Here is a 22,303-nt window from a genome sequence, read left to right on the forward strand (position 1 = left end):
GCGGGATGAACGGGAGTAACCGGGTCACACAGAGGCCGAGTCGACTCACCTCCGCCGTCCTTGAGGTGCAGAGCGATCTTGGTGTCATCTGTAGGATGAAAGAGAAGAGAGAGAGAAAGAGCGTGAGGAATCAGTGGAGGTGCAGATGGGGGGTGCGGGGTTTGGGTGTCATAATGTTTCAAACACTAATGTAGTCTTAGTGGTAGTTTCAAACACTAAGTGGCTTTTCAGAGGTCCAGTATCTTATCTACAGTATTAATAGACCGAAGATGGATTTGGATAGTTGATTATGTTTATTAAACATGTAGGGATGCATTCCTAGAAATGGCTTATTTAAAACAGGGGCATCCATCCAGTACTTAATTTGGCTTGGAACAGAATTTTAAGCACATCAAACCATAAATTATTGAGCCGTTAATTATTCTAAGTGAAGCACTAAAAGGATTTCAGCAGATTAGAGTACAAGCAGTTAGGCGAGAAAAGCCCAGCAAGTGGAAGGGGCATTTTTTAAAACACATACGCAAACCGCAGTCAGCTATACACACAGACCATGAAGAATAAATACATAATGGTAATGTAATAGACTCATGAATGATTATATGCAATATGCAATAGTTAGATGGGGCTGTTAAATAAAACAGATTCAAAATGAATTTTTGACCCAAGAGCTCCTGCGATTCACTGCAAACTGCAGGGTAACAGGAACTCGTTTGAGTCAGGAGAAAAGCCGCACAATTCATCAGCGTGAAACCCTAACTGCCAATCACCACGGTTTGTGCGAAAACAGTCTCAGACAATTGACAGATTTTTATTCAATTAATTCTTCTACCATTTACTTTTGTCCTATCTCCATCCGTGAATTGCAGAGAATGCAGACGGGTATGCGTGTGCTTCCAGTGGCTGCTTCTGACTGCTGGACTGCGCAGTCATTGTACCACGAGCTGCAGTTAATGCACAACTGGCACGGCCACAATGCAGCCACCAGGGCAACCAGGAGTTCTTTTCACTAGACGAGGGGTGAGGGATGCCCAGCCCTGGCCAAAACAGCCAGCTGTGTGCTCCCTGGTGAGAGCTCACACTGGCATGGTCAGGATTAGAATCCACAGGGAGCATCACTGCATCGATGGCTCGCATTTTACCTGGATGCACCATCTGAGAGGCCCGAACACTCAAAGACCAATTTAGGCAAGGGCCTGCTATTCTGTGCACTGATGAGCTAGCCTGAACAATGTGGCACGCAAGGTTTCATAAAAGATACGTACAGAGTGTACAGGATGCGCTCTTGAAAAATGAACATGGATAGGTTCCGCAAAGTGTGATAGTTCCAGTCAAAGGCACTGTACTCTGACACAATGGCAGAGAGGCAGACCATTCCTGATACGCTGAACCCCTCAGTGTCATGATTTATTTCATCTTCCTTCCCGCCGCGTGGGAATGACTCCTGAATTTGCGCTAGGATTGGTTTCGTATGTTCGTAATGAATTGGGCCTCGATTCTTTTTTTTTTTTTTTGGTAAAACTGAGTGCTCTCGCTGAGTAAGAAATCAATCTCTACCGAGAGAAAAACTCGAGCGGTTTTTATCCATCCTGATGAAGACAGGCGAGGAGGCAGACGAGACAAGGCAACATCAGCCTGTTCCTCACGTGGAGAGGATCTGAAAGATGAAAAGATGGACGTCTGTTTCCTCAGGTTTTTGGAACACGGCTCTCTGTGTGTCGCCGTACCCCCTCAGTGCACTCGTCATGGCTGGACTACTGTGGCACGGACTCTCCGCCCTGACCTCTGACCTTTGGTATTCTCCATTGCCCCGAGGAGGACTCCCACGTCTTCGTCTGTCTGGGTCCGTGTGTCTATTTTTGTCACTGTGTGTTTGTGTGTGAGAGACAGCATGTGCATATGCGTTTATGAGTGTGTTTGTATGTAAATACGTATCTATGTTTGCCACTCGGGTTGGTGGTACAGACAGTCCCCCAATGTAACAGGAGATCTAGCACCCAGATCATGTGTCAGGACCCCTGGTCCTGCCTCCTGCACAAACAGGCGCAAATGTCACTTCTCCCTGCTGCACCAGTCACACTGACAGGCTACCCTGGTGCTTCTGGGACTGTTTTCCTTTTGGCAGGACCACCTTTAAGCCCCCTCTCAGAGTGTCTTTAAGCCCAGCCCTTTGAACATATTTTTCCAGTCTAGAAAAAAACGAAATATCTGGCACCTTTTCAATATACACTCAGTACATCCTAGCAAAAACACGATCGATTTACAAGATGACTGACACTGATGCCTCTGTAGATGGCAAACAAAGAGTCTGAATGTTAAATAAAGAATATAAGCATTTTTAAGCCATGCAGCGCTCAGAATGGATGAAAAAAATCACACCGTAAAACAAAGCTTATTAGGAAAGCATCACCGACAGTCCCACAGTGAGCATCACAAGGACTGTGAAGGCAATCACAGCGCATCTGAACCGCGTCCAGCCGCCCGGACCCAACCGCAGCAACAAAACCCAAACCACAGCAGAGCTTCAGAAATAGCTGGATTTCCAAGTGACCAGCGGCAGGTGGGGGGGAGATGGAGTGCAGACACGATTCACCGAAAGAGCGCAGGCGTTCCGTGCCCCCCCTCCGCCCGCGTCTGGCAGGGCCGACAGCGATAAAGCCCTGTCAATGCCCCCGCCTTGCGCCACCTCATTTACCTCAACCGCACCCCGGCTTGGGTCTCATTACTAAAACAAAAGGACTCCTCTGCTTCTGGAGAATGACTGAGGGGAGGTTGGGCGCACTGTCAGTGAAAAACAGGCTCAGTCCAGAGGCCCCACAGCAGAGGCCCATAACGGAGAAGGCAAAAGGGTAATGGAATGACCGACGAACGCGAGCAGACACTGAGCTAAAGACCGCGCTTACGCTAAGGAGCCCCAGATAAAGGGGCTGAAGATCCTTATTGCGAAAGAGAGTGATGGATACAACAGGACGGGAAGTAACAGGCTCTTGGCCCCATAAGGAAACAGACAGCAGCCTGAAATGAGATTCAACAATAGCCAACAGCAAGACCCCGGTATGGCTGTCAACTCCGATATCATCTCTGCCAGATCAGAACAGCCAGCAACTCTGGCTGCAGTCTCTAGTCTGTTATAAGTGCCCCCATTTTCCCTTGTTCACTTAAACATAAATGCCTTATAATAATTAGCACATATGTCATCAACATACGAGTCATAATTGATTTATCTGAGTCATACTTTCAGCTTTTTTTGTACCTTATTTGGCACAGGAGCAGTTGCATTAGATTATTTGCAGTTCATTAGCACATGACAGTGGGCCCTGTTTAGCTCATACCTCTTATAGGCCATTTGTCAATTGTCAATTATTCATCCAATTACTGCAGTAAAGGAAGTATTCTCACTGTTAAATGGAAAGGCTTTCTGTCATTAATAAATTGGAGAAATCAAGGCAGTGTTACCTCTAGGGCAAAGGCAACAGTACACTATTAGAAGGTAAAATTAGCACAAAAAGGTCATGCTGAGTGGATGAATCATTGTCTCTCACTGCTCCGCAGAAGAGCACTGTAAGTTAATTCTGCATAAAGCTTTGCTTGAGAAAGCAATCTGTCAGGCGTCTGGCTTTGATGCGACTTCCCTCTCATTCCCAATTATTCTGCAAAGAAAAAATACACTTGTGGAAAAGGTGTTCGGTATAGCCAACAATAAAAAAACAGAACCCAAACATCATGATATCTGTACACATAATTCCATTGTCCATGTATGCTGTGAACAGCGCTCTTGGCAGGGCGTAACAGCTTGAGCTACAATACTATCGGAGTATATATATGCGAAGGGGCAAAATGTTCATATTTCTTTGTATTGCCTGGTAACTAAATTCAGACAGAGGCTGTGATTAGAGTGGTAAAAAGCAGAGGGAGGGAGAGTATGCACTCCAGGCCCCAGCTCCTCCAGCTCCACAGCACAATACAAACTAATCAAGGGAAAGTCATTAAAATTGCCTGGGCTTTACAAAGTGCCAGACAACACAAGCAGGTCCGTTTGTCCATTTCAATCTGGGCTCAGCATGCCTTGTACAAGCACTGAAGCCATGGAACAGGGTTGTTCATCAGCCACTCGCAATCACAAGGCTACAGAAAGCAGTCAAACAGCCACAGGTATCTGCGGAGAATCTATTCCGTGAGTCGGCCTTGGAAAATCTGGTTTCAATCAGTGGATAGCATGTCTGAATTTGGGCGATGCTGGGGCCAATGAGAGGCCATAATTCACTTTCCAAGATAAAAATCCTTCTGTCTAGAATTTTTCATTAAAGATTAATTTCTCAGGATTGAGACCTGTCAGCCACACAAAAGACGATCACACGCAGCAATCTCTCAAAAGACTCAGGGTATTGGCAGGAGGCGGGCTAAAGAAATGGAAGACGATAATCCACAATTCGCTGTACGTACACCATTTTAAATTAGTGTGATTAAACAGATCCACAATGGCAATCGATTAACCCTGGAGGACAGGAGATAATTAAAATGGGTTTGTCAGAAAGATGAATAAGCTGACAGAATAATGCACACAATGCTTTACCAGTATGAAGAAGCAGCAAGCAGACAAGTGTGGAAAAGTCAATAATGATTCACTTCCTCCTTTGATCCAAACTGTTATTGATGAATAATAATGCTTTTTTCTGGTTAAGGATGCTATTCATTCACTCATCTGCCATAACAGGGTCGTTGGCTCATGTCGGCCCTGGTATGGCCCAGCTGAAGCCCAGAGTACATCCAGGCTAGAGTTGGGGAACTCCATTTCAATTCAGGAAATAAATTAAAATGCAAATGCAAATGAGTTGAATATTATATCATTAACCCTCTGAAGAGTAGGTTTTTTGTAATGTTTTTTGTTTTTCAAAATTTTAAATCAGTATTCTAGAACTCCATTGCTTTCAGTTGCCAGTAGTGATTGTAACATCAGCATTTGAATGATCATTCTAATCACATTTTTGTCATATAACAGTTTAAGGGTTAATGAATTGGCCGAATTGAAATACACCTGGCCCAATGCTGGCAGGCCTGGGTAGGAGCCTACCTTCTGTGGGGATGCTGGTGGGAAGGTGGGAGGTAGAGGTGGCCATGATTGTGGTTGTGGTCAGCCTGCTCCTCACAGTGGTCCTGGGGGCTGGCGGTGTTGTGAACGAGTAGACCTGTGTGGTGTTGACCACAAGGTCACAGCTTTTGTCCTTTGTCTGAAACGAAATAAAGAATGTTCGTTTTTTTTTTGCTCACCCCATTTGCTAATTACACAATTGCTTAAAGTGTAATATTAATAAACCTTTCTAATGATTCTTAATTAAATGAAGAGTGAAGGCTTTGCTTTGCTTCTGGACTTGGGCTACTGAAAACACCACAATACAAGAACAAGCTTGATCTTAAGTTCATCAACCAAACTAATTTAATTAGATGCAATAAAAACTATAAATGTACATAAGATTGCGACTACTTCCATTGGCTTTCGCATATTTGCTGACAAGCGACTGTTGGGAATAACCTTAAATTGAGTCCGTAGCTATTCTGGACAAATATATTATGATATCGGTTCAAGAATGAACCCAGTCCAATTTCTAATGATTCAAATAAATTCTTGACGACCATTGGATTTTTATGTCGGCATTTGAGATATCGCTACGCAGTGATTTATTTTTTTGGAAGTTTGCAAAGTGGGGATGTCTAAACCGATATCGCATCACCAGGTATCGGCTTCGGTGTAATTCATTTTTAAACATCCACAGGACTTCAAATACTGCCGCAGTGACAGTTGAGGAAACTGACTTGTCGTTCTAAGCATTTATGATGATGAATGCACTGCACACACCCCCTTCAGCAGGTTCCTGCAGTATTTTTCATCTGGGTGTTTTACGTCCATTACATGAAAACAAAATAGGCATACATGGAAATAATACAAATATCAGTTGCTACTGCCTTAAGAATTTTTAATACACAGCGAAACACATGAGAAATACATCAGCCCTAAGACAAACACAGCTGAACTAGGACTGTTTCCCTCTGGGTGACCTTTTTCAAAGCTGCTTTAAATGTGTGCATGATGAAGACAAAAACATGCAAAACTCAAGTTTTTGTGCACGCCCAAATCATGCTTTGTTTAGTAAATCCATATTTGTACAGATACTGTGGTCAAAAAATAAATAAAAATGAACACAGTAGGGCTACTGGAGTTTCACAGCAATATAATTTGCAGCCTTGCCATCTGGAAATGCATTTATTTCTAGATTGTTCAGCTCCATTTTGTAAAGACAGGTGATGCAGATTCTTGTTAAGTATTCCAACAGAGAGAGAGAAACAGAGACAGAATGACAGAAAGAGAGAGACAGAGAGACAGAGAGAGAGAGACAGAGAGACAGAGAGAGAGAGAGAGACAGAGAGAAGGAGAGAGAGAGAGTGAGAGTAGTGGATGACTCTCAGGAGGGCGTGGAAGTGCTAAATCTCCCATCTCCTCATGCAGGGGAAGTGTGAGCTGAGGAAGTGGGTCACCCTCCAGTTCAGAGCTCAGAAATCTGCGGATGTGGATATCCATCATCATGCAAGCCATGGCAACACTGACCAAGACTTAGCCCTCAGAGCTCAGCTCTGCTCTGTCTTTCATACCGGGTCTTCAACTGGCCAGTGTCGTGCCAGCCCAGCAATGAAGCAGCACAACTCTCTTGCAGCAGAATTACAACAAAACACACACAAACCTATATTTAAGCAAGCCTTGACTGAATTAAACTGGTTTTCTTGCTATTATTGTCACTGCTTAGCCATGCATACTGGGAGGTTCTTTCGACTCCATTACCCAGAATAACCCTCTTTTTTCAGAGATGCAGAAGCAGGTGACACTCTGGGACATGGCCTATTTTTGCCTCTAAGTCATTATCCTTTGCATGGTCTTCTCTGCCATACAACAGCACAGCTACTGCTGTTACCAAGGACCAGCCATTCAATGACCATTCACTCTCAACTTTTACTTACAATTAATTGCAAGAGTTAAGTCTGGATTCAATCAAAGATGGCCTTTAATGTTTATTTAAGTAAATTCATAGGTTTGTTTTTGTTTTGAATTCTACATGAACAGTGTGCCAAGTTCAACAAGAATGTGTTTGCAATATGAAAACAAAAAATACTGGCATATGGATTGAATTAAAGGTTGGATTATCCCATTATGGGAGGTTTTTAAATAATACATGAAAATGGAAGTGCACCTCATCAGGACAGCTGCTATCCACCCAGTCTTGGCGATGGCGGTCGAAGCCACTCGAGCACCTGAAACAAGAACACAGAATCCATATGCACTCTAGTGGGACAGACAGTGAGAGAGATCAAACCAAGCCCTAGATGCATTATAGATGCCCCTGACCTCGGCTCTGCACACCATAATCAGGAATTATTTTGAATTTTTAATGCCGCTTGCTTCAGAGAACTCTAAGGGAGGTTATGGGCAATGTGACAGGGGATTGGGAAAATTGCAGGCCCCTTTGCCGTTTTCCTCAGGTTTGCACCAACTCGGGAACCCCAGGAGGAAATGTCACCCCTCAAGACTCATAAGTCTGCTGCTGCCAGGGAATGAATCAATGTTTTTTCAGCGACCAAGTTACCAGGTTGTCTGAACTGCAGAACTACCAGTTAATATTCCTCACCAAGACCATGGTTTATGTATAATACAAAGCCTGATGGCCTACGTTCGAGAGACCACGATGGGCTAGGGTTGAGATACTAGGATGGGCTACATTTCAGAGACTATGGCAGGCTAAGTTTGAGAGAGTACAATGGGCTAAGTTTGAGAGACTATGACAGGCTAAGTTTGAGTCTACAAAGGGCTAAGTTCGAGAGACTACAACAAGCAAAAGTTTGCCTGGTCCAGCTGCCATAGGAAACAGCTCAGTGATATCCTGCCCTCTCTGAAATGTAAAACATGAATACATATTGCTTTGATTGAGAGCGCATTTTCATGTCCCCCATTTCCGCTGCTGGCAATCAGTGACTGTGCATCTACTGACCTTTAGGCCAGCTCTCAGATGTCCCAGGCTCTCTTGAGCGGCCCTCCATGAGCCCATTTCAATGATGCATTCATAACCCCCATGGTTACATCAGAAAATATTAACAACTTCTCTAAAAAAATAAATAAAAAGCATCCAGCATTCAATCTCAGCCTCAGCCTCACACTGCTGACACAACTGAAAATGTTCTGGAGTCTGACTAATCAATGCCTACTTTGAAAAGAACTTTCAGCACATATTTCTTACACATCTATTATGGAGAAGCCACTCCTCAAATCGATACACGTATTAAGTAAAATAAAACAGTCCTTTCTCTTGACAAAAAGCGCTTTTGGATAATGGGATGATGATGGAACCAAACCCCCGCAGGACGAACCTCCTGTCACCGTTCACCACATGGACACTGGCTCTGAGCATATGGGACTCGAAGAGTCTCATTTCCAAAAACAGACGGTGAAAACGGGCGAAGGCGAGCGCTTCGCATTCCTAATGGGCTCCCTGGCAGCCCTCCTCCCCTTTCGGATCCTCGCGCCCCCCCGCCCTCCCTCCCGGTGATTTATTGAGGTCAGCGAAAGCGATGGCTGATCTCCGCAGTTAGGATACAGGTGGTAAACAAATTCTGTGTGCAGCAGGAAGGCAGGCCCCGGTGCCAGCACGCGCGGGTCTTCCTCCCGCTCCCCCTGACGGGCGGCTCTATATTGGGAGGCATCGCGGTGTCAGCTGAGTAATTAATGAGCCCAGCGTCCTGCCAACGCAGTAATGCAGTGTAATGGTAGTGGGGGGGGAAAAAAGTGGAGCGGAGTCCATTATTAGCTCCTCTCTGTTTCCGCCACGTCCCTCCGGAATTCTCTCATTCCAGATTCAAGCCCGTCGTTTCCATCATTTCGAAAACGCGTTGCGTCCGCTTACGCCCCGCCTGTTCTGCGCCTCCCCCCAGAGGTGCTGCGTGCCACGGCGACCCAAAGATACTCCCAGCAGGACGCTGGGTTTCCAGATCCCACTGGATCTGCTCCTGGATGCCTGTCAATACCTCACAGTTTCTGATTTCTGAACTGCTGATTTCACCATGTACAGGGAAATATGGGACAGCAGCACTTTTCTGTGGATGTGCCAGAACATGTAATGCGCACTGAAGTCTAAAACACATTCAATATGATACGTTTAAATTATATTTTGACATTGCATTTTTACTACCTTATCCTAGACTCAGAAATAATAAAGAACCAAACCCCCCACATCAGTGTACACAGCTGGTCAGACTTAAAACATAATTATACCCTTCTGATCCATACGGATTTAGTTCATTCTGCTCCTTTTAAAGTTTTGATTGAGAGATTCAATGTTATACGTCTATATGTTTTTTCAAGCTTTCGATTTCATTTTGACTGCATAACTGAGTGGGGTAAAAAAAGAAAGAAATGGAAAAACAATTCATTAAACAAGACACAAAGGAGAGCACAGATAAAATATGGAACTGCATGAGGCAAGTTGATTTTGATCAGCAACAAATACAATGCTGTTATATTTGGGCCCATTTCAAACTCCTGGGGTGGCATGGTGGACATTGAGCACCTCTGTCCCACAGCACCAGCACTGCCTGTGTGGGAAACCCTGGAGCCTCACAGTTAGAAACAGCCCGTGGGAAGCTGCAGATAAGCCACAGCCGCTCCATCTCTTCTTTCAGATACTATCGGGGGGGGGAAACAAGTGGAGCAAAATGGCGATTTGTACATTACTAAGGATAATAATTTAAATGTGTGGGTGATGTCTGTGCAGGGGCGGGGCTGATGATGATGATACAGATGATGTCACAGAGGACACAAGGGAGGGACAGGTTGGCAAGGGGGGGTTACACGTTCATTTTACGCCCCTGGAGATGGACTTAGTGTTCACAGCTGCAAGATGCAAGACAGTGTCGCTTATTGCATTCTCAGTCATGTTGACGGCAGAATGAAGTCAAATAAATTCATGTGACTCAGATCACATCAATCCAATAATCTGTCATATTGCAGTTAGGATCACATATTTTATGAATTTCAAATCAGGATGCGGCACAACGTCTTAAAATATAACTGTCCTTCCCGCAGATTTAGGGGACATTGATAAGGCTCTCAGACAAGACATCCAGTCAAGATAATTTTGTCTGTCTTGGGGCCAAATGACATAACACCGTCGTCTACAGCACAGTTTGGCTTGAGGGATGTGTGGCGGCAAACTAAACTGAAGGATGTGCAGATCACAATCCATAATCTTGATGTGCGAGAGTGAGAAGCCAGGCGCGTGGGATGAATCAGACACTGAATGGATACAACACCAACATTACAGCACATACCGTCAGTGCTACGTGCTACAAGACCACCAACTAAGACATCCTCTTCCAAAAGGACCATAAAGGACACAATTCCCTTGTCACGCATGCGTGCCCTCAGTGGGATACATCCTTCCGTTCAGGAGCTAAACTGTCCCCACATACATCACAAAGCCTCCCCACAATCAGTGCACAGTGCCTGTTCTCTTAATCTCCACAAAACTCCTGAAGTAGACTAAGTCAACAAGCCTGATTATGTTAGCACTAATTTGGAATAGCTGATAATTTTTTCCTCCTCAAATATGTTATTCAAATAAGGTTTAAGCTGTATTTATGTATTAATTGCATTTTCTGCATGTCTTGTTGTAGTATTGTTATAGTTGTTCTATATTTCAGTCACACTGTACATTTCCCAAGATTATTATTATTGTTATTGATATTATAAGCACACACCTTCCTCAAACCCAGAAAAGAAGTGTTATTTAAGACCATCCATCAAAATTTATGAAATGTAAATTGTACAGTACCATAATGCATCTTAATGGATTGTCTATAGAATATCAATTTCCATTTCCAAGTCAGGTTGTTGAAAGGTGCTGAAGACGCAATAAACATTTATTGCAACTAAACTGGACAGTTAACTGGACAATGATGGCTTTAAGTTTAACGTCATATCATTGGTATCGTTAATGTGCTCCTTAATGATATAGTGCTCACAATGCACATTCAGTTTTATGTTTTTGCTTCATTTTGACTGCACAGTAGCATTCTTTACATGTCCACTGTGAACTGTTCTCAGCTCACATTTCATCACTAAAGCATAAAAGATGAATGAGAAACAATATTACAGAAGTTAAAAAATTCATGCAACTACTGAAAACACCCTAGAATCCTGTGTGTGTGTGTGCGCGCGCGCGTGTGCTTATCCTTCTGTATGAGTGTTTTCCGCCACTATTATATACTAAGCAAAGTATCTGCATTCGACTCAAAGAATCCAGTTCAAAGTCCCAGTCAGCTAATGGCTGGTAGCAGAAGACAGACAAGGAAGAATGCCACTCCCACCCAGCCTGGTCTTCTGATTTAACCTCAACATGTAACAACAAACCGTCCCATAGCATAACAAATCCAACCCATACCTGAGCACTAATGCCCCTGACCACACACAAGGGAGGGAGGGAGGGAGGGAGAGAGGGAGAGGGAGAGAGAGTGAGAGAGAGAGAGAGGGAGAGAGAGAGAGAGAGAGGGAGAGGGAGAGAGAGAGACAGAGTGCAGGCTCTGGGTCACTGGTGGATCAGATGCATGTGAAGAACCTCCTTCCCGTCTTTTATCCCTTCTGTTTGTTTTTCTGGTACTGAAAAAGTAAATGTGCAGCACCAGCTCCTCTGACAGGAAGTGGGAGATGGGAGCCGGCGGGAATCGGCATAGATCAGAGATCAGTGGGCGGGCCCGGCTCCTACTGGAGCCAGGTGTTAAAACAGCTCAGCGGCACTGAGAGAAAGCCTGGAGAGAGCGAGCGAGAGAGTCCCGATCTTTCCACAGCAACACTGGCAGCAAAGCAAGAGCGCCAAAGCTTCTTTTTCTTAGAAAAAGGAAAAGACTGATGACAGCGCAAATCTGTCCCGAGAAAACAGGGGTGGGGAAGGAGACCGAGAGGCAAGGCTGTGGCAAGCCGTCCTTCACGGTGGCCTGCTAGGAGACGAACATCCTCTCTCCGAGTGTCTGCTCGCTTCCTCCGTCACCAGGGCCTCAATCAGACGCAGCGCTCTCCCCATGGACACGGGCAGCGTTCAGAGCTGCTGCTTTATCAAGAGAGCAAGGTAACGATGAGAATTCTTACCTCTGGAGCTTGTGGCACCAGCTGCAGTTGAAGCCAATCTGAGACGCGACACAAGGTCCACAGCTTGTGAACTGGAGGCATGCTGAGAAGAAACAGAAAATAAGAGTTTGGCACTCAACACGCACGCACGCACACACGCACGCATGCACGCACGCACACAAACACACACACACACACACATACAGCAAATGCTCTGCAAAGCACCCATTTGGCACAAATCTCAGAACAGAACAATGGACAGATACATATTAAAGCTGTCATTGACATGGAGAAGTGTCACTCCTGTCATAATAGGACCATGACTCAGTAACCAGCCTGGAGGGGAGTGATCCACATTATCACGAGGTGCTCTGCCAATTACGATACTTAATAAATTGGGGCATTCTATGTTGCTAGGCAACATCCTGGGAGATATCGGCTTACTGGGAAGGGGAATCATCTCCACGGCTGTGAAGTTGGTGATTTTGGTTTTCAGAAGCTCCACACGATGGTACTCGTAGATCGTTCTCCTACGAACATCTGGTAGTAGAATTTGGAAGAGGGGGAGACAGAGAAAAAGAAAGAAGAGAGGGGGAGAGAGATAGAGAGAGAGAGAGAGAGAGAGAGGGAGAGAGAGAACATTATGAATCTTGCTCTGAATGGCGAAAGTAGGACAAGTGGTCCCTAAAGAAAACCTAGGGGCCAGCAGATCCAGGACAGAAGGGGAACACTTATTTTTATTCCTTTACATCCAGTAGAAATCCTAGTGTTGTGAGATGGGAGACGGCACATTTGCTAAGCCGAAGCAGAACGTTCCTTCCATCAATTAGTCGCCATTGAAAGACCCAACTTATATAACAGACACGCCCGCTAATAAAGATAATTTGATTTCCTTAATGGTTAATCAAAAGACAAATTCTGTAATGCCTAAAGCTTTACAGTTGGTTCCCCATTTAAAATACGGCCACATTTTTCAATCCTCCTTTAAACTGCCTGGTGATATTGCAGTCACAGCATCTAACCTCAGCTCTGCTCTCCAGCATAAAGTGAAATGAGAGCCTTTAAATCTCATTTAGAGGGCTGTTCTACTTCTTGTTCAAACCCCCGGAGTTCAACAAATTTACAAGATAGTTTCACAAATTACTGTGAAATACCTGGAATAGAGTGCCTTTCCTGTATTACATGTGACAGTATCTACATAGGAACTTCCATAAAAAAATACTTATAGATGAGATAAACAGATGTAGATTGTTAAAAAAAGCATGTGCTAGCCATACAATGTGCTAACATGTCATTGTGAGGCTTATACATAGCATACTTTCAATAACTTTTTTAAAGCTAAAATCCAGCTAAACAATCTTTAGCTTCACCCTGATTACGAAACCACATACCCAAGTACCAAGTTGTAGCAAGGCGGCTAACTGGCTTCTTTTCAGCATAAATGTACAGCATTTAGAGTCAAGTGCTTTTGTATAAGCTGGTCTGTGGGTCTTCATATTACAGTATTTGACACAGTATGCAAATGTACAGTAAATATGCATTATATGTGTTTTGCAAATGTTTATTTAAGTGCAGCATTTGTTCCTTACAGCTCTTAAAATTGTGCATGCCTTCGGCTGAATTAGCCGTAAGTTTCTGTTCAGATCACACAACATGATTGCATTAACAGACACTGGCGCTGTTCTAAATCTGCAGATGTGGCACTGGAACAGTTTGTGTACTCATGAAATGTGGTCTAAAACCTGACATACAGCACAGCCTGCTTTTCAGGAAATTTTATTTAGTTCATATGTAGTTCTAAGCGCAGATGATTGCCTCGGGCCTCATCCCCCCGGAGGCAGCCCCCACACCCCCCCCCCCCCCGGGCAACCCCCCACCCCCCACACGCCCACCGTCCACAATCACAAACCAGGTCTGGGGTCTCTAGATAAAATGTTACCTATGGCAGCCAATAATCAATCCTGTTCATATGAGCCTGGGCTCTAGCAGTGAGTGCCTTACCAAAAGCAAAATAGACAGCGGTAGAGGTGAGGTGATTGTTCTAGTAAAAATAGACTAAATGTGAAAACAACCAGGCCTGAGATACAACATCAATATCTCTCCTCCACATACGCCACCAACAGCAAAAATGTCAGTCCAATCAATCTACAAGTAAAAAGCATACTCATTGTTTACAATCAGCATTTCTTAAGAACTTTGCCTCACAAATAAATGAAACAAAGAAATTTGTTTCGTTTTTCTGCACAAAGTTAGGTGAGTTCAGCTGTAGCCAAAGCAGCCACTCAGTAAGCTGTGTTTGTGATGCAAGGAACATTTGCATTTGTTTGTAAGTTAAGACTGAATGTTGACTGAATCCAGTCCACACTCTTAACAACCGTGCAGCATCAGGCAATGAACCTGTACAGAAGCTGCACTAATGGCAGCGCTAAGGCGAATGATGACAGGGCTGACACACGCAGCGGAACAGAGCGGAAGCAGCACGCAACGGCACAAGGGAAGAGGCTGTTTCCTGTAATTGGGATGGATTTACGAGGCCGCTGAGTGGGGGGGGGGGGGTGATGTGAGGCACGCGGCGAGAGCGGGGCGGTCATTACCGCCTGTCACGGTTCGTAACGGTGAGATATGACCGCACCTCTTCCCCTGCCCAGAGCAGAATTATCACACCGGACTGCTGACTGATGCTCATCCCTAATTCACAATTCACAGGCCCCGGCGGCCAAGCCCCCCCCCCCCCCCCGCGCGAATACCTAAATACCGTTTCAGACCAGGATGGGCCGCCGTAAACCTCAGACAGATGGAATGACACCGGGGCTTTTAATTAAGGACACTGAGTATATGTGTGTGTGAGTGTGTGGGTGTATGTGTATGTGTGTGTATGTGTGTGCATGTGCATGTGCGTGTGCGTGTGTGTGTGTGTGTGTGTGCTGTGGTGCGACTTTGTAAGTCTAAGTGTTGCTGCTCTGAAATCCATATCATTCCATTCTCATTGGTGGCCTGTTTTAAAATGGACGATAAGCTACACATTCAGTGTTTGTGACACCACCTGGATTTTAAATGTACACATAACCATAGACAGAGGCATTTTGGAACCAAGACCAATGTCCACTTAGACCTCCCAAATTCATCCAGTTGTTCATGCACAAAGATTTAACACAAATATGGCCACAGGCTATCTGGCTTTTTCACACGCGAAAGGTGAAGCCCTGGAAGTGCGGCTGAAGAGCAAGCTCATCGCATTAATGTAATGAAACAGAACTTTCAAGAACAATCCTGAATGTCTGTCAGCAGTATCGATTGAGAGGCATAAGCATAAGCCAAAGATGAAGGCAAACAAATGGGAGTTTGAATTGATCGACGTTTCAGGCAGAAACATGACGGCTCCTAAAATAGTCTACAGGAAGCTCTGTGAGAGCTGGACCTCAGCAAATATGTCTTGTGGCTCCCGCGTTGGTGAAAGGAACAGCAGAACCACTCGACTGTGAGAGCTCAGTAAATGAAAGGGGCCTAATTACCAAAGCTACCTCGGAGAGACACTGTGTGCTAAAGGCCAGGGAGAAGCCTGGTGAGCTGTCGTTTTGGCTATTGCATGCTCGGCCGCCCTGGGCATCGCAGATCAGGACTGCTGTTCCAGGACCACTTTTGTCTGTTACCTCATAATGGACATGGGCAGGATATGGACCATGGGAACACTGATCCCAGATAACTGAGGTGACACTGCGAATGAGACACTGAGGTGACACTGTGCTGTGAATGAGATAAGCAGAGTAAAAGGACAAAAAAAAGTAAAACAAAAATAGCATGCTGATCCTTTATTAATCCTGCACAGTAAAATGTCCAGTGTCAATTCAACTCTTAACAGAATGCATATGAGCCCAACAGGGACCATACTGTATGTACTCTGTCAGGTGGAGGCGGTAATTAATTGATACAGAGCAGAACTTATAACTCCAAGCAATTGTACCTGTCTTCACCAAAACCTAAATAAATGTGCAATCAGTTGAAAACATGCCATCAATTCTGATAATGGGACCAATCTGCCTGCAGATGTGAGTCGGTACAGAACAGGCCGCTGAGTAGGCAGGCACATAGAGTCAATACAAAATGCCTGGCCCATGGGAACCTGTGACTCTGATAATGAACAATAGAGCAACGTCTCATTCTGTGTCACATGATCACAGGGTTCCTTTAAATGTCATTCAAAGCTGATATGCAAAATGACCCCCAACATACGTTTTTTGTCCCACAGCAGAATACCAGCACTTTCTGCCTCACCTTTTATGAATTCTCTATGGGTCCAATGATATCATCAAGCTCTTAACCAACAAGCACTCTAATTCCACAATTGCACAGTAAAACGTTCAGTGTTAAATGAACTCTAATAGAGTACATCTGACCCCAGTTGACTCACACAAAATCTGTTGAATTAACAATGAACATTGTACTGTGTAATATAAGAAACAAAGGCCTCAATTCAATCAACACTTGTCCTTAACATGTGAGGACACATGGAATGCAAGAGTTTTACTTTTATCTTTTTATCAGCAATGCAGTTTATCAAGTTTAGCAATCACCAAAATTGATGCAATCTACCCCCTAAATTTACTACCCCATGAAGAAACAAAATACTTGTATTTATTTTACGCATTTTGCATTAATCAAGGCCAATTAAATCATTGCAATTTCATATTAATTTGCAGTGTTGATTAGCTATGCAGTATAACATTTACTCAAGGAAAGAACTTTGCTCATTAGTAAGAAATGTAAAATAGAACTGAAACCAAAATCCCTCATACAAGCCGTTAACGATTCCATATGATGTATCCAGTTAGCTTGCAGTTAGTTCTTCAAAAAAGTAATGCATTTCCTTCCCCAACTTCTGCAAATAAAAATGCCAGTCACAGAATCTTAATATCACCATACACATTAATTCAGAGACTCTTCCTTAGTGGAAATGATCACAGCCACCATAACACAATAAATTAGAACCTCATACCATCCTACTGTGATCCAACATAAATATTCAACTCAATGTCGTGTCGGATTAAAGTGTATTTCGCTTGGTCCAAACAAGCGTTAACCAGGATATTCATATATTGGACATCACCTTCTGTCCATATTTTAACATGACTATGGGTGCAATGAATCAGGCGTAAGCCAGTAATTGGATAGTTGCTGATAAGAAACCTAATGCAAAACGGGGCATGAAAACAACCAGTGTGATTTGCTAACTTCATAAGAATAATGTATGAGACGCTTTTGCATCCTGAAGGCGCTGGGAGAGTACATTTAAACGAATCTTAAATAAAAAGCTCAATAGGCTAACAAACTGGTAATTATCATGCTTGTCTGCGGGGTGCTACAAATCTGTGCTAGTGGACACTGCCTGTGCACTTGGTCCACCCCTGGATATTAAAATGATTCATTTCAATCCTTTAGTACTGAATAAAATGCTCTTTGTAGGATGTATGTGCTCTGTACATAGCGTGCAGTAACCACTCACCAGAGACGCTATCCCTTATCAACCTCCATGCTCACATTGCTACTTTGGATTACAAACCTGGTTTCTCTCGGCTGCAAGGTAACTATTTCTGCCTAAACATAAAACTAAGTTTACATTGTTAACTTTAAGACACAAGACTCTTTCCCCCTTTTCAAGCAGTGTGTGTCTTGATGTATACGATGCATGCGTAGACAAATATCTTTCTGTCCTTGTGAGGGAATGCTGCATACAACTTTTCCAGGTGGACTGTAGTTGAATTCTGACTTGTGTCATCTTAATGGATGATCTGGACAGTTGTTTTCCTTAAAATAATACAGGCTAATTCTGCCCTGTCTGGTGCAGCCTCACTTGTCTTTAAGTTACTACAGTATGAACCAGACCAACCTGACACTCTGGCATTAGATATGAACAACTTCCATGGATCTGCTTTCCAAGTAAATCAATGGTCAGTTAACTCATACTGATGCATCATTATCTTGTTTAGAGGCAGAGGTACAGGCCAGCATAACAACTGACCTATAACATAATAAGCCAAAAAAGTAGAACCAAGAAAAGAAAGCCAATCTCATTAACAGTAACTTCCCTGCATATAGGGTCAAGACTTATAGAAACCAAACACAAGATCCCACCTTTTTCTAATATTAAATTACTGTGTACTGCACAAATTAAATTGCTACAACATTTTCATGTCCCTGTGCATTCTGTGTCCAACCACTAAGCAGACTCTCTTTGCTCCATCTGCAATACCTGTATTGTAAAAACTTTTGCATTACTTTCACTGTAAAATATGCTTTGGGTCAAAGTGACACAGTGATTTCCAGTGTGAGGACCCAAATGTAATTCTTAAATTTATGATGGCCTGTATTTGGATTATTATGTCTGGAATAACGACACCTCTCCGGGGATATTTATGAGGAGATGTATATCTACACAGCCGTCGAGCAGAAACTCATTTTGTCCAAGTGCTACATCATCTCCCTGGTAAGAAGGTGCAGATATGACAAGCACTGTGCTGTCAGCAGCAAAAGCGTGCAGGATGCTAATTCTGCCCTTTGACTGCACAGACGAGGATCACCAGGTCTGCCAGCTGTAAATAACACAGTTGTGTCCTGCTTCTTACATAGCACACCATTCTTTCTGTTTATTTTTCCAAGATAAAAAGTGTGTGAGTATGTGTGCGTTTGTATGCATTTGAGAGGGTGTGTGCGCACGTGCAGGTGTGTGTATGTGTGCATGTGTGTGCCTGTGGGCATATGCATGTGTGCATGCCTGTGCCTGTGTGTGTATGCATGTGTGTGCATTTTTATGCACAAATGTATGCTTGTGTTTGTGTGTGTGCATGCGTGCGTGCATGTGTGCGTGTATGCATGTATGTGTGTATGCGTGTGTGTGTGTGTGTGCATGTGTGTGTGTGTGTGTGTGTGTGTGTGTGCATGTGCATGCATGTGTGTGCGTGTACATGCATGCGGGTGTATGTGCGCATCTGTGTGTGTTTGTGCGTGCATGTGTGTAAATGTGTGCATGTGTGTACGAGTGTGTGTGTGCTAGTGTGCGTGTGTTTGCGTGCGTGTGTATGTGCGTGTGTGTGTGCGTGTGTGTGTGTGCATGTGTTTGCATGCGTGTGTATGTGCATGTGCGTGTGTGTGTGTGCGTGCATGCATGCGTATCTTGTTTTCCTCGGTTACATAAGGCAGCTGAATGCAGTTGAGAGACTGAGCTGTAGAAACATAAACAAGAAAATGAATCAATTTGCGCCCCCGGTGCTTCTGTGACTTCTTGTTTAACCTGTTTGACATAATCTGAGAGAGATGAGAGTGAAAATCGACTAAAGGCGCAGTCAGACCATCTGCATTCAGTCAGTAAGACATTTTCTTTGCTGGAAAAGTAACAATCATCCTTTAAGATAATGTTTGTCCGGAATGCCACTGAACAGAAAAAAAAGAAAAAACAACAAATGACTTTGGAGTGAATATCAAACCTGTCCTGTATCCTTGCAGGTGGCCCACAGAGGAACTCCCAACATTTACGTTTCTTAAACACGTGTTTACAAAACTGGTTTAAACAGCTTAACAAGCAAAAACAGATTTTGGTTTTAGAACTCTACCCGAGGGAGTTTCAAATGTAACGGCCTGGGGCTGATCTTCCAACTTTAAAGCTCTGACACCATTCAGCCCCAACCCGCCCCCACCCGCCCCCACCTACGCACCGCCCTAAGAATGTTTCTTTTTTTCAGCATTTGAAACCAGGAGAGTGTGGTTTCTACCTGCTGGGAAAATGTTGCCGAAGCATCAGAGAACACCTATTAGTCAGTCTTCCAAGAGAAGAAAGGCTCCCAGACAACACCCTACCGTCATCCCGCCAAGCGCTGTAGAACCAGTGTGCTCTACTTTGCAAAAACACACTTTTTATTTATGTATTTTTTTTAAAGACTTGGACTGCAGTCGCAAGTAACTGACAAGCAGCAATGGTAGTGGAGTTTTGAAGGACTGAGTGTAAGTAGGTGCTTTGTGTATGTGCTTGTGGAATGACTGAGCTAACATTGAGAAGCTTGTGAATTGTTCAAATCTTGACACAGTTTTCCATGTTACACCAGAAAGTACAGCATGCTTTGAAAATCCATTCAATCAAACATTAAGTCGTTTTTTAACAATCATAAAAGAGTAGATAAACCTCAGGACATAAACCTACTGACCTTCATCACATATTTTTAAAAGACTCCAACAGTACAGTTATCACCATGGAAATCGTAGTACTGTGACATCAATAGTTCAGTACAGCTTTTTACAATAAAAATAACAATAATAAGATTAAACAAAATTTATTCTTACATCAGGCTGAAAATAAAGCTGGCATCTCTTTCCTTGGTTTTACAAATGAAAAAAGACTCATGCTGTACAGGTTCCACACATATTTAAACAACTGTTCTAAATATCCGCAGTGTGAATTTATGCACCATAACAGTGCATCCTCTTTCTGACTCAGTGGATAATCTATCACCCTGCCTTTTCATTGGTGCATGAAATTATGAGCGCCAGAATGGGAGGAACCAAACAACCCATAATGGCTGCGATCCAATTTTCCGACTTTGGTTCTACTCATCTCAACACCCTGGACTGAATTTGTCCTTATCTTATGACCAAATAATTGTGGTTTGCTTCACAAACACAATTTGCCAAAATCACCTAAAGTAATTTGGCAACCTGTACTCGTAAAGAAAAATAAAAACATGCATCTATATGTTAAAAATAAGGCCATTTTCTTGTCACAGCATGTTTGTTTTTCCAATTGCGATAAATATGTGATGCTTTTTCTCTTTTTTTGGTGCGGCTTGCTTTGTAATTTTGTTCTTGTTTTGTTCAAATTTTGTTTGGCCTCTTTTCTTCATTTCTGTCTTGTATAATATGTTTTATCTTGCATTATCACAGGACTCCCTCAAAATGAGAAATGTTTTACCCCAAGGGATTTATCCTGGTTTTTAAAGACGTATTTGGTACTTTTACTAAATAAAAGAATGGTGGCCTTCATCATACCTTTACATTGCCTGTTTTTCTTTGTGTCCTATCCCAGAAAGAGCTTCACGTTTTCCATCTCCTTTAAAAGTGGACAATGAACTGGCTGATTACAGTCCATGTATTTAGATTGTCAGCCAAGTATTGCATTTTTCTTTTCCAAGATGAGTCAAAATGGATTACATGTCTACCTATTCCAAAGACCAGGTGATACATTTTTTAACAAGACTGAAAAGAGAAGCATTCACAGTTGACCATTCGGACCCTGTGAGGTTACAATGTATAATTAGGCCAAAAACATTTTATCCAGGAAACACACATCCAAAAAGAAAAATGTTTGGTGCAACATCTGGAATTTTCAAAGCCTGGGAAAGCATACTCCATGCACATCATGTAATGGATGAATACATCACTACTGAAAATGTATTACTTTAGCTGAGTTCAGTGTCTGTGTAAGTGTACTTAATGATTGATTAAACATTCTGAGTTTGAGTCTGGTCCTTTTAGGTAACTGTATGTTTTTTTTTTGTAGGCTTCAGTTGAAGGATTCCGCATGCCAAGACATATTTAGTCTGGCTCCTAATTCTGCATGTCCCAATTTTGACTGGTGTTCCAGGGAGAATGTAGCATTAATGTTCGGAGGACCAGATGAACACTCCGAGAAGGGACTTTGCAGTCAGACCTGGGTTGTGTGTGTGTGTGCATGTGTGTCCGCGTGTGTGCATACGTGCATGCGTGCATGAGATGCCTTGATCACCAAGACACACCAAGAATCTTGGGAAACCCTGGGCGGGGTGTTGATCTGGCAGGACTGACCCAGCGTGCACTTTGAAAAAAGGTCACACAAACATTCCGGAACATTCTGCAATTGGCAAAACCTTGACTGACGAAGGAGAGAAAAAATATCTAATTTGCTTTATGTGACACACAAGGCATGGGAGGAGGGCGAGGCACTGGCCTGTAAAGAAGACCAGTGTTCTGCTGAAACAGTGGAGGTGCCTTTATTTGGGAGGGGGAGGAAAAACTGCCACTTACTGGGTATTTGCTGGATCCTGTGCACGACCACAAATGCATCTGACAGCCCCACTTTGACAGGGTGATTGACGGAGCTGATATCAGTCACCAGAATGGGAATCTGTA

General features: G+C 43.5%; 1 protein-coding gene across 2 annotated transcripts in view; it reads right to left on the minus strand.

The window, feature by feature from the left end:
• Window positions 1-22,303, minus strand: part of LOC118225597 (plexin domain-containing protein 2-like) — a 109,729-nt gene that overhangs the window by 10,995 nt on the left and 76,431 nt on the right. For both annotated transcript variants that reach the window (XM_035414197.1, XM_035414196.1), the window contains exons 7-12: window positions 22,199-22,298; window positions 12,599-12,694; window positions 12,176-12,257; window positions 7,236-7,296; window positions 5,069-5,225; window positions 50-88 (exon numbers count right to left, since the gene is read on the minus strand). In XM_035414197.1, the coding sequence (XP_035270088.1) occupies window positions 50-88; window positions 5,069-5,225; window positions 7,236-7,296; window positions 12,176-12,257; window positions 12,599-12,694; window positions 22,199-22,298 (535 nt within the window). The remainder of the gene's footprint in view (window positions 1-49; window positions 89-5,068; window positions 5,226-7,235; window positions 7,297-12,175; window positions 12,258-12,598; window positions 12,695-22,198; window positions 22,299-22,303) is intronic.

The sequence above is a fragment of the Anguilla anguilla genome, chromosome 4 (genome assembly GCF_013347855.1).
Source record: "Anguilla anguilla isolate fAngAng1 chromosome 4, fAngAng1.pri, whole genome shotgun sequence".
Lineage (NCBI taxonomy): Eukaryota > Metazoa > Chordata > Actinopteri > Anguilliformes > Anguillidae > Anguilla > Anguilla anguilla.